Source organism: Hakea prostrata, chromosome 5 (genome assembly GCF_041222555.1).
Source record: "Hakea prostrata isolate BN-2017 chromosome 5, UWA_Hpros_2, whole genome shotgun sequence".
Lineage (NCBI taxonomy): Eukaryota > Viridiplantae > Streptophyta > Magnoliopsida > Proteales > Proteaceae > Hakea > Hakea prostrata.
The window spans coordinates 40,875,443-40,889,237 of record NC_142604.1 but is presented as its reverse complement, the minus strand read 5'-3'; the positions used below and the strand labels follow the sequence as shown (position 1 = coordinate 40,889,237).

Sequence of the window (13,795 nt, the reverse complement as noted above, 5' to 3'; positions counted from 1 at the left end):
CCCACCTCATCCTAGGGTATTATTGGGTATCCCTAAACCCTAAAATTATCCAAAATCCATCCCATCTTGTTGATTTTTAAAACCCTAAACCTTCACAAACCCATCCATAGCCAAACCTTTCCCAAATCCATTCCCCGAGGGCTACCCAAATTTGAAATAGATTTCCTGCAGAGTGTTTAGTTATTAGCTGGCTCAGCTTGAGAGGATCCTAAAGACTGACCCAAACCCTAGTTACATCACTAAGGGGTCTTTTACTAGGCTATGTTTGATGCAGCTGAGAAGGTTGGTCCAAGATCAAAAGGACCCACACTGTGGGAGTCAATAAATGTGTACCTGCCCAAGAAAAGGAGTTGGAAGTGTAGATGAGACACTAAAGTCATGGAGGGAGGCATATGGGGTGACCAATTTGGGTGATGGAAGGATTTGACTTACTAGGCAGTCTATCATAAACTTTTACAGTTTTTTTAAGTCTTTGGATGCATCTGAGGAGGTAAAGGATGCATATTTCTTTTCAAAAAGTTAAGGAAGGTAGTGACAGAGATCAGGGCAAGCCATGTTATCCAAGTTGTTAAGAATAACAATTCAAATCACAAGAAAGCTAGGGAGGCGTTGATGATAAGAAGAGTGGCAGGGTCATTCTTATGCACACCTTGTGTTGCACACTTTATTGACCTACTGTTGAAGGACATAGGGAATCCATGTCTAGTGTGGTCCAAAAAGCAAGGTAATTGACCACATTAGTATACAACCATGGGTATGCCTTGCAACCTTGGAGGAGAAAGTGTAGTGAGGATCTAGTGAAGCCTGGTGTCACAAGATTTGCCACCAATTATATTGCAGTGAAGAACTTCCAATCAAAAGTGGTGGGTCTACAACTGATGTTTGCCAGTAAATACTGGTCTAGGTGGTTGAATCAAACACAGTTGAAGGGAGAACAGCCCAACAAATCAATGCCAATAAATATTTTTTGGCGGGATTTGAAGTAGTAAGTAAACTAGAGCCAATTGTGGCTGTTCTAAGGATGGTAAACACTAAAAAGAAGCCTACCTTGGCCCATATATATGCTGCCCTTGAAAAGATGAAGGAGATGGTAATCGTTGATGCCCCTAAAAGTGCCAATTTGATTGAAGATAGGAGAAGCACTTAACCCATCTTTATATGAAGCCGGTTTGTTTCATACTTCAGAATTTTGATTACATTTGCATATCCTAAATAACTAAGTCATTGACCAAATTCATATTTCTCATCACCAGCTTACTACTTGAACCCAAAGTATCACTGCAAGTATAAACTTATACACGATACCGATTGACGAATTTCATTCCCAAAGTCATTGGAAAGTTAGAGCCAAACTCAGATACGAGGTCAGATGCTAATTTAAAGGTGAGAACTAGCAAAGAGCTTATTTCTTACTACTGATTAGTACCATAATCAGTACCATCAAGGCTTTAAGTTCAACTTGTACTAACTTGAAAGTCGAAACATGGGTCTACAACTCTACAGATTTAAAAGTTCAGGGATTCTACGAAGAGTTTTGGTAAAGCAATTGCAGTTTCAGCTGGGACAAGAGAGATCCCAGTAAGTATCTTTAAATCAATACAAGTAAAGAACCAACTACTTGACTATTCAGTAGTCATACATCTAACCATGGACTTTAAGACCTTAATTTATTTTTACATTTCGTTATGCAATTGATTGGATGGTATTGTATGGCACAAGCACACCAAATCTGAGAAGGATAGCCCTTCAGATGTTATCACAGACACATTCATCCTTTGGTTGCGAGCAAAACTGGAGCACAACCTCTTTAGTTCACAGTAGGACATGCAACAGGTTGGAGAGCAAGACACTAAAGTAATTGGTGTATATGCATTTATATACGAGATTAAGGCTGAAGTACGTACATGAAGATATGGAAGATACCTCTTCTTACGAACCAGAAGTGTTGGCTAATATTTTCTGCAAGATTCAAATGAAGAGGAGGATGTGCCATATCAGTTGGTGAACGATCAAGGTCACCAGTGATGGGTTAAACTGAGGGGACGCTTGATCCTATAATTGTTAGTGCCACGGACCCACTTGACATGGAAGCACACTCATTATCAGAAGAGGGTATGGCACATACACAACCAGCTGTCCCATTTGAGGATCCACTTGGCCAACCTACTATTGCTGAAGTTCAAGATGTTGAAGTTCAAATGATGGTGATGATGACGTCGATTATAGGGCCAAATGCAGTGATGGTGATGGTGGTGGTGAATGACTCGGAGATGACTCGGGTGATGATTGATGGTCGGGGCCCAGTGTAGAGAGCCAATAGAGTCAAAGTCAACGAGGGAAGGAACCAATCAAATTCACATGTGAATCGCAGTTTACACATGCTACAAAAGCCCAGGACCACAATGCCCTCGCTACTAACAAGAGGTGAAATTGTGACCTGCATTTATAAGGGGAGCCTAGTGATATGTGCATGCACAGTAGAAAAGCATGGGAATATGAGCATCGACAGTACTTAGTCAATGCCATCAACTTGGCAATCAGCTTATGGGCATTATGACTATCCTTGTAGCAAGCAAAGTGTTGAATCTGATTATAACAAGGTTGTCAAGGCGATCAAAGCGATTGGGGCTCCGCCTTGGCGATTAGGCGACAAAGCGGCACCTAGGCGGCAATAAGGCGACCAAAGCGGTTGGGTCAAAAATTTTCAATACAACAACTTTTAAACTGCTTTTTAGTACAACTACTTTCTATAATAAGCTAAAAAACATTCAATAGTCACATTCATCCAAAAAGAAAGCATTCAAGAATCATAATTATGAAAAATTATCCAAAAAAAAGAACACAAACATAAGTTCATCTCATCAAGCATACTAACAGGGCGAACATGATAAATTAATAGATCTCATTATTCCGATTTCCAAGTCATTAATGATTCATTGATTCTCGATGTTGAGTATGGCTCATGCTTCACATTATGTTGCCGACAAGCACGTGGTCCAGGGAGGCTGCCTCGACAGGGGTGTGGGGGTAGCGCGCCCTTGGAGCTTGTAGAGGCCATATGTCACTTTGGGCCTCAGTCCTTTGCAATTTGGGACTTGATTCTGAAATGACTAAGCTATTAAATTATATATGGTTTTGTAGAATAAATTTTGATTTTTAAAAAAAAAATTACAAAAAAAAGTTACGTACAAAATGTCAAAAAAGCGTCTGCTTTAGCGTCTAGGCGGTAATAAGGCACACACAGCGACAAAGCGGTAGCGCTTAGGCGAAAAAGCGACAAAAAAACAGCATGTCAATTAAGCGGTTGAAAAACCACTTTGCCGCCTAGGGAACGCTTTGACAACAATAGATTATAATATCTACTCTTAGAAGAGAAGACACCAGTATCTTATGGGTCTACCAGTGGCTATGGAGAACTTGGACCTCAATATGAAGCCAAACCCATTCCAAGCCAGTATTACTACAAGTGTATAGGAGGTTTATTGAGTCACTACCTCGAAAAGCCATACCCACCCCTTCAAAACCATGGCTCAAAATTTGGCTTCATGACCATTGAAGGTTACCCTTGGTCATTGTTCCTTCAGCAAGCTGATCATAACACATATTTGAGAATGTGAACACATATGAGAGGTACTACGGTCTTCAACAATATGATGACATGGACAACCTAAATGGCGCAAACATAAAACTAGATGTTCCAAAATGCCAAGTGATGCACTCACTACTCACCACTTCTCCATATTACAGCTTGAAGTTTGAACTTTGAATTTTGAACACAAAAGCTGACAATTTGTATTTGTTTAATATACTACAAATATCCTAAGCTTTTCACTTTGACATTGAACGCCGTTTGTCAAGGCAACAAAGCAAGTCAAGGTAATAGAGGGCAACAAAAACGAAGGTGACACCAAGTAGCCTTGACTTAAAATGGGCCTAGGCGCCTAGACAGCTGCAAGGCGGGCCTAGGCGGACGTTTTGAGAACCATGCATTGAATGTGATGTTTTATAACTAATTTTTATAGCTTCCTAATCCTACACGATGGAAAATGACGACATTGCATGGAAACACAAAGTCCCGATGGATGCAAGTAAAGAAAAGACAATGTGTAAGTATTGTGGTAGAGTCATTGGTGGAGTAAAACAAGGTTGAAACAACACTTGGTTAAGGTTTATGCAAATACACCCAAGTGCCACAAGTCCCTGATGCATGAGAAGCTATAGCGCAACACATGTATTATTTGGACTAGGCTAAAACCGAGGAGGTAGAGGAGATGTAAGACCTGGTGGAGATGGTAAAGGAGGCAAAGCTGGTAGAGCCGGTACTAGTGCTGGTGCTGTTGTCAAGGAGCAGGAGCTGGTGGAGCTGCTTAATGACTCTAGTCTTTTTTTTTTTTTAGATGAATAAATGTGCCTCTAGTCTTATACTCTCATATAGTAACCTATAACTCAAACTACTATGGTATGTGAACCTTGTAATCTGAACACTGAGGATGAATAAGTAAATGATCTGTGTACGATAGGATTTAAAGTGTGCACCTTCACTTCTTCAACATAGTGATTCAAACTTGGGGGTCAAAATGGAACTCTTTACAAGTGTTTTTTCATCAAATTGAAGCTACAATTGTTTTTTAAAAGCCTAAAATACTCTAGATAGCAAATCCCAACCAACGATCGAAATCCTAGTTTCGAGGCAGGTTTCAACTAGGCCAGAAACTGAGATATGTGGGTTTCAACAAACTTCCTGTCGAAACTTGGAATTTTTCACTACAAGTTCTGACAGCAAGTTCCAGCCCTTTTTTGATGATTTTTTCACCTAATTTCCTGCTTACTTCTTATTTAAAGGATAATAAACACAATGGAACTGGCATTTTGCTTTAAAAAAAAAACAATGAGAAGTTACATTAAAGCATACTAGCACATGAGAGGTTCCAAGATAGAAACTTTGTAAAATTGAATAGCCCAAATCATAGATCATAGTCTTAGACAAAACATATATTAATCTCATAGCCATACAAGACCATTTAAGCCATCAACAAATCAAAATAGGGGAAGTTTGGAACAAACCTTGTAAAGATCTTCCAAAAGCCCCAAAGGAGGAGCAATGTGTGATGGAAGGCAAAGGAGTAACTAAAATTGGGTGAAAATGTGTTGAAAGCACAAAAAATCAGCAAAAAGGGGCTGGGGGTCAACTTTGCCTTGGCGAAAGCCACGAAACCAAATCTCGCAGGTTTAGATACACCATAGGTTTCATCTCAGTTTCCTATAAAACAGAGAGTTCAACCAAAATTTCGCACATTTTGGTTGAAACTTGTACCATGATCCCAACCCCAAAAGACCCTTGAAAGTCACCAAGTTGGGCCATTAATTTGGGAGGAAATTTTTCTCCTATATACAGCTAGCAAGTTGAACTTCTAATTTTCTATTTTAAAAGGCCTAAAATAGGCTTAATTTTTTTAACAGCAAAATGATTGGTGCGAGTGAGATCTTGAACCATGATTTGAGATGGTATAGTCCAATCTCCAATAGAAGGTTAGCAAGTTCAAAATCTATATTTTGTATATGATATGATGGACATACCCAGTATTCAAGGCTCTTGCCACTGCAGGACAGCCATTATGTACACAGCCCTTTGCTTCTGCAAAGAGAATATTTCCAGACCTGAACCCCAAGAAAACTAGGTCATAGTGGAGTAACCTTTGTCATTGCTCCAAGGCTTGCCCTCTCCATATACAGAGTATATTTGCTATAAAAATTATGCAAACCCTCAAGAAACCACTTTGTGTTAGAAATTGAGGGTTGAAAGAATTGGAATGAGGAAATATATATCTTCTAGCCAATCCTGATCAGAATCTTCCTGGATGCTTGGGTGGCCCATCCTATGCTCATCATCCTCATCTAAAAGACTAAAACTAACAAGAATCAGCCAATCATAACTGAACAAGCTCGTATCTGCTCCATCAATCCTTAAATCTCATAAATCTTTGAGAAAAAGAGCATATGGGTCATTCTCATGACAATTTTAAAATAAATTTTGATGCAGTATGGATGACTATAAATAGCCTCCCCACACCAGGATCATTATGCATAGCCGTGTAGGAGATTTCAACCAGGACCTAGGATTTGGTTGCTTGAGGTAATCCCCTAAATCTAAGTCACCCCAAGATCCTCTTCAATAGAATCAGCAGTCAATTAGGGTTTAGAATACCCTATGAGGCTATGATAGCAAGTAACTGGCTAGTTTATTGGTTATAGGGTTTAGAAAAGAGTAGACTTAGGTTTGGCTAGGATTTAGGAACTAGGGTTATGATATTCAACTCTAAACTCTTGCTGTAATTTTAAAATTCACAATTAAATTTCTTAAGAATTTAGGGTTTCTAGGGTTTGGATTAGGGCTAGGGTTAGGTCAAGTGTTCAATAGGTGGTGTAGAAGCCAACTCTAAAAGGGTTTAGGATTTGGTTAACAGAAAAATGAGTTTCAGGGTTTTGAAGATTTTAGGGTTAGGGTTCCTAATGAAGAAGATGAATTGAAGAATTTTTCTAGGGTTTTGAGGGAAGGGAGGGGTGTTACTTAGGGTCAAAGGTAGGGGATAGAAGGGAGGTAAGTCTCAGTCCAAAAGGTGTGGGTCTAGGTCAAAGGGGATGGGGAATCTATGGTTTAGAATGCTGCTGCAACTCTGGTTTTTAGTTTCAGGAAATTCCGGAAGTTGTCGCAATCTTTAGATGAACAAGAAGAAGAAAGAAAAGTGAGGGAAAGGGTCAGGAACTGATAACCTAGGGTAGCGAGGGTAGGAGATTAAGGTTGAGCCCTTGGGGAAGGGAAATAGGGGATGCTACACAGTAAGGGAAGGGGGAGGGAATGTTTCTTGATGCAGAAGGGGCTGTAATGGCAGAAACTAGGGTTGGGAGGGGCTGGGGAAGTCTATGAATGAAAGGGATGAGAAGGGAGAACCTGGTTTTGGGGAGGGGTGTTTTCCTCACTTGAAGGATGCTAGTAGGCAAGGTCTTCTCACAAATTCTGCAGAATTTCTTCACTCTAGGCTGCCACAAGTGCCCCTTGAGGAAACCCATTACGACAGCAATATTCTCCCTCAAATCTCAATTTTATTTAATAATCATCAACTGAGCTTGACATTGTAGAGATGCTTATTTATAGCCTATTGAAGGAAATTAAGCTAGGACTACAACCTGCAATACAAATCAAACTAAAACTCCTACTTTGACTAAAAACCGTTTACTTATACAAGGATTCTATCATATCTCATTCTGGAATGATCCAAATTGGAATCTAAGAGTAGATATGGAATCCATGCAAGAAGTAGATTGAAAATGGGGAACTCCCTTAAACTTAGGAATCCCATCCTAACAAAGACTTTTCAACAACTCAACAAATAATGACTCAAACTCAAATATAGAACTAGACTTAAGGTCCCACAAATGTACCGAACCTAAAGAAACCTTAGGTTCACTCGATAAAAAGTGAAAAAGTACCAAAATACCCCTATACTTGGACGAGTTTGCCTGGGTTGCTGATAGGGCCATAGGACACTAGTAAGGCCACTTGGGCCCTCATTAGGTGGTCCTAGATATGGTTTACATCAGTAGGTAAGCATCAGGAGCCTTCCTACACCTGCATCAACATCATGCCCATAATTAGAATACCTTAATTCTCTAATTAGTCCTTAAATTAGCATTTCTTAAACTGTTCACATAAAATAGGTGAAGCATTTCTTAAACTATGAGACATTACCCAGCCATAATGTGATGTGTTTCCAATGCCAATAAAAATAACCCATCCAATTGATGCGAACCAAAAATCTAGGGTTTCAAGGATCGATGCAAGCCCTAAATCTAAGGCTCACTCTCGGGATCTTAATCAAGTGAACCAACAATAAAGTAGGGTTTAATAACCTTGAAATTAGATCTTCAAAGATATAAAGCAGATATTTAGGGCTTTGTACACCTTGTGATTGCAGGGTAAGAGCTGATTTGAAGGTTCTAGGGTTTTAGAATAGCCTAGCAAGGGTTCAGGTAGGGCTAGGACTTGGGGCTTCATGACGTTCACGACTAAACCATGCTGTAATTTTCACTTCAGAATTGAACTTTAAGTCTGTTTTGAAAATTAGGGTTTGGGGATGGGAAAGGCTGCAAATGGAAGGAGAAGAAAGTAGGGGGTAGGGCTTGGGGTGGGGGTGTCTTATACTTACTTGAACAATGCAAGGGAATTCAAAGGCTTCAAAATTCAGTAGAAATATCACACAGTAGCAGCCATAAGCTCCCTCTTAGGGAACCCATGACTCCTAGCATTGCTCCTTCAAATCTCAAATTTTAAATATTAATCATAATCTAAATTGTTAAAAGGTAGGGGGCTATTATTGCCTTACATTGAACTAACTCACACTAGGAATCAAACTTAGAAGATGGTTCTAATTAGGACTCTACTTGGACTAAATGCTCACATTCAAACAAGGATTCTATCATAACTCAACCTAAATGATCCAGATTGCAAATAAAAGTAGATCTAGGCTCCTTGTAAGAAGTGGACTCTAACTAAGAAAATCTCTCTCTACTTTGGACTCCTACCCTAGGACTCTTGAATAACTTTACAACCAAGGACTCAAATATAAAAGTAAAAATAAATATAAGATCCTACTAACATACTGGAACAAACCACCCAAAAAAAATCCTTCTCTAATTAAGACTCCTAATACTAGGACTCTTTCATAACTTAACAAGGACTAACTCAAATAAAAAAATTAAAAACAGACTTGGACTCCTAACGAAATTCCGAGTTGGGCTAAGATCAAATTGGGTTGGATTAGGGGTACCCGAAATGACCAAATGCCCCTAAACTGGCCGAAATTCGTTGTGTTGCTAGTCGGACCACAAGGTACTAGTAACCTCCCTGGGCCATCTTTGGGTGATCCTGAAGATCCGGTTCACATCACCAATGGTATTTAACATCCAGAAAACCACTAAATAAAATCTTCCCCAAGCCAAAATATCACATTTAGGAATAAAAAAATAAGAATTGAATTGATGTTTTCCCCTTCAGAAAACAATTAGCAGCACCTATTCTTCAATTACCTATTAAACCCAGCTTGACCGAAGACCTACAACCCTAGCCGCAACCCTTGAAGCCCATCTCCCTTAGCTACAAGCTCCCAAACCCCTAAAAACTCTGCTATCCATCAAATGCGTAGTCCTTTCCTCCTTGGTTTACATCAGTGGGCCCCAAAATCTTCGGAGTTCATGTTTCATTCTTTTGGATGTTTTGGGGTGCCAAGGCATTTTGGTCTTCATTCTAAAGCGAGGATTTCACCTGTATCTTTCTAAACTGTCTCTCAAGTCTCAACAGGTTAAGAAGGGAAGAAAACAATTCAGGGTTGCACTTTATTTCTTCAACTCATTGTGGAACCATCTCCACTCGGCTGTGAACGTAGCCTTTCAGTGAACCACATAAAATCTGGTCTTCTGCATCCGTTTTTTGTTATTTCAAAAGCTCATTATGTAGCTTTGCTAACACTTGGTGATTAATGGAGAGGCTGCTCACTAGTTTTAAAGAGGAAGACAGGGCCCAGACCAAGCCTCAACTAACAAAACAAAACAGGCAATTTTACTAAAAATTCTCTACTTTGTTCTTACCTCAAGGAGGAATTTATAAAATCACTAACAGCCTTACAAAGTAGAAATAAAATGGGAAAGACTTCCTTAAAAAAATACTAAACTCAGCATATCTCAATCACTCTATGCAGGGGGTAGCAAGACTCAACAAAGCTGCCAAAAGGGGGCCCGGGGGGGTTAGACTACTAAGACAACTCTAACTAACTTAAAAGACTTCTAACAAGTCAGCACACAAGCGAGGGGTCCTAAAGACCATAAAATTTACTGAAAACCTACGAAAGTAACCTACCTGTCTGTACAACTTAAGTTGGACCAAGATTACATCAAAATGAAACCCATTTGAACCAAATAACAATGTTTTTTCAAAGGTCGATTTTGGACCCCTAGATGAGGCCCATTATCATTAATTAGACTTTATATCTATAGGATTAAAGGCCCATAACTTATATCCAACCTAAGCTTATAAAAGAAAAAACAAGCCTAAATTGGAGCTTGATCTGGATCAGAGGAAGAGACAGAGACTCAGCCTGAGGATAGCACCAGCATGCCCAGTCTACCCTTAAGTATTACAATACAAACTCGATTAATTTTTTCTGACATGCAATATTTAAAATGTTAAGTACGATGTGAGTATGTACCTACATTTGGGCATAATTATGTTTTTGTGATGCAAAGAGGGCAGTTTAAGTTAATGGTAAGAACCACTGAGATCTTGAAACAACCTATGTAAATTGCACGAAGCATGGCTTTGAGATTATTAATGTCATGATGCAACCGTGAAAGGAAAGTGGCAACATCATCTCCGCCAAGTAGCTCAAGTGCTGTTAGCCTGTGCTTTTCCAAAACAGCATCCAATGCAGATATGTACGACTCATCCCGTGATTGTGCCTTATAAATGAGATCATACATCATGTCTGTAACCTTTGCCATTGCAGAAACAACTACAAGCTTCCTTTCTGAATTGTCTTTGATTACTATCTCTGCAACACTCTGAATGGTTTTGGTGGTGCCCATACATGTCCCACCAAATTTATGAACAGACCATGTTTGACCTTTTGGAAGTTCAGTTTTTTCCAAGGACGTGTCCACCGCTACACCTGTCAAATAAGTGAAGTTCAACTGTGCCTTAGTGCATTGAGAAGAAAGTAACTATTTATCCTTTGAAGTATCATACAGAAAAAGTCAAGTGAAAGAACCTCGAACAGGTGAAAAGATCTTGGAATGGGATGGCTCCACTCTGCTCTCAGAAATTGATCCAGTTCCGGAATAAGAAAACCCAAAAAAATAAAATAAAATAAAAAATCTTTAGGAGTTGTAAAGAAGCAGTGAAAAGATACAGGTGGAATTTCTGTCTTTCTTTTTTTCTGGGGGGGGGGGGGGGGAAGAGGTGTCAGAGGAGCAGAAGGAAGGCAACAATGACTTATTTACCAACTAAATAACAAAAAATGCTTGACCATCCATTACAATACTTAAGTTTGTAGTTCAGAAGATAAATATTGACAAAAATTAAATCTGATATTTAAAATGAGTTGACAAAGTTATGTACTTACCTCAATACAGTCCTGCTCATGTTTGAAGAAAATCTCCATAGCATAATGGTCTCTGTTTTGTTATCATACTCCCAATCTATTCTAACATGTCTCTCTTAATTTGGGTGAGTCTACTATATCTAAGCAATTCCAGCCATGAATAAGTTAAATTTTAGCAAAATTATGAACATCCTGAACTTTTTTTGTTTTTGAATTGGAGCAAGAATAAGGTTTTACCACACTTCCTCACCCCCCCCCCCCCCCACCAAAAAAAAATGGAGGAAACCTGAGACATAAGATTTATTAACCAATTAGCTACGTCGAATTATCAAACATTGATGACAATGCATCTGTATTCGAACAGAGATCACGCTAGACCAAAATGAAGCAAACTTTAAATTTTAAAAAATACATTTTTATGTTTAAGCAATCGCTACAGAATTCCAATCCACTCAAACAACTTCACACAAATCCGAATCTGAAGTAATTGAACAAGACATTCAGCAATATTGGAGAAACAACAAAGACCCGTGTGTATACAAACTAAAATAAATTGGAGAACAGATCAAATTAGCCAAGAAAGCAAATATGATGCAGTAATGGAGCAACATGAGCATCTACCTGAGAAAAGCAGACCGTCTAAGAAGATCTCCGCCATTCATAATGAATGAGGAATACGATAAATCATGGCGTTTTGAGTTGAAACTCTTAATCTGGTAATCGTGAAACCCCACATTGGAAGGTAAGCTACAAGAAAACGAGAAGGCCATGGCGGCTGTGGAAGCAAAAGGGCATGCAAGATGAGTTTTTTTTCTTCACTTCGCTTTCTTCCCTTTATACTGAACTGATACACGAGACAACTGGAAGGTCGGGAAAATCAGACCGACTCGCTCTCTAGACGAGAAGATCTCTGAGCTTCATGAAGAAAATATTTGTCACTGTACCACTGTGACGGCCGAATCCCAACCCTTATGATCATGGATTTGTCATTCGATACCAACATGACATGGGACCCACAGCTAAAACATGGATCCCAAACCCAGCAGCCACATGTGATAGTGAAGAGGAAAAAAAAAACCAACAGTCATGAGCCACCACATTTACATAATAGGATACTTATCAATTTACCGTATTCCATAGATTAAATTATTTCACGTGATTAAATTCTACCACTCATTATAAATTGAGCTGACATGGGTAGTTGTTGATCCGAATCTTTTTTAGGCACGCCAAATTCATTTTATTATATCATCTACTTTAAACACTTTTATCCTGTCAATATATCAGGTCTACTTTACATGACACCCTCCAATGACACGAAGTTTACCTTTTATCGCCGATATTGGCGGACCACTAAGGGGCCGGGGGCCATGCTCCCCTCCCGGATTTTTCAAATTTTTATTAATTCCTTAAATTTTTAGATTTTTTATATTAATTTTCTTCATTTTTTCCACTTTTTTCTCTTCTCACATGTGGAATGTCACTATTTGGCCCCCCCAATATTAAGAACAATTTTTAAATGTAAAATAATGGGTATAAAAGTCATATCTAGTTAAAAATTAACTCATCAATTCCTATTTATTCTCTCTCACATCTTTTCTTCCTATTTATTATCATCTCTTTCTATAAAAATGGATTAAAGGAAATTTTTGAAGAATACTTTGATGGAATACAAAATGCATGGAGGAGCTGTTGTTCTTCAGTTAAAATACCCATGCAAATGAAACACACTATAGGGTGGAAGCCCCCAAAAGGGCTCTGGTTTAAATGTAATACCGATGCTGCTATTAATAATCGACAATAATTTGCCCAATTAGGTGGACTCATTAGAGACAAGGATGGTAATTTTAGAGGCGGGTTCACTAAAAGGAATTCCCTTTGTGAAGTTCTCGAATCAGAATTATTGGCAATCCAAAGAAGGTTTGTCACTAGCATTAAATATGGGAGCCCTCCAAGTGCGATTAAGAAGCAATCTTTGCTCAATCTAGATCATAAATGGGATAGGAAAGTCATGGCTAGATAATTGAAGGAATTCACCATCTATTCGTCTCTATTTATTCTCTTTCAGCATCGGGAAGAGATGATAATCAAGATCCTATTGGTTGTCTAGGTTCTCTATCTATCAACATGGAAATTCATGGTCTTTCATTTAGGAGCCTCCTTCGGATTTGATGGAGATTCTCCGTGTTGATTTTCAAGCTAGCTAATCTTATTCTCATTCCCTATTTATTCTCTCATTCTCTCATATCTCTTCTCCCCTCTTTCTTTCTTTTTTTTCCTATTCATTCTCTTCTATTTCTTTCTTCCTATTTATTCTTCCCTTTTTATAAGTGTGGGTTAAAAAAAATTGGGAAAAAATCTTCCCCACAATTAGGTACTCTTTTACTTTCTCAATTTATTTAGTGTTTCTCTTTTTTTTATTTTTTTTTTTTTATTCTTTATTTGATTTTATATTCTTTCTTTCTTTATTTCGTCTACAATTTTTTCTATTTGATTTTATATTGTAAATAAAATGTCTACAATTAGTAAGGCAACTAAGTACCATTGGTTTGCATCTCTTACCTTAAATAAAAATAAGTAAATAAATAAAAATTGGTTTGCATCTAACTTTTTAGGGTTGAAGCCATGTGGTTTTTTTTTTTTTT

General features: G+C 38.4%; 1 protein-coding gene across 1 annotated transcript in view; it reads right to left on the bottom strand.

Moving 5' to 3' along the window:
• LOC149015988 (bifunctional aspartokinase/homoserine dehydrogenase, chloroplastic-like) overlaps positions 1 to 12,147 on the bottom strand; it is a 56,091-nt gene extending 43,944 nt beyond the window's left edge. The window contains exons 1-3 of the mRNA XM_089157006.1: positions 11,772 to 12,147; positions 10,818 to 10,858; positions 10,344 to 10,718 (exon numbers count right to left, since the gene is read on the bottom strand). Coding sequence (XP_089013132.1) covers positions 10,344 to 10,718; positions 10,818 to 10,858; positions 11,772 to 11,920 — 565 coding nt within the window. The 5' untranslated portion in view covers positions 11,921 to 12,147. The remainder of the gene's footprint in view (positions 1 to 10,343; positions 10,719 to 10,817; positions 10,859 to 11,771) is intronic.
• Between the last annotated feature and the right edge of the window lie 1,648 nt (positions 12,148 to 13,795).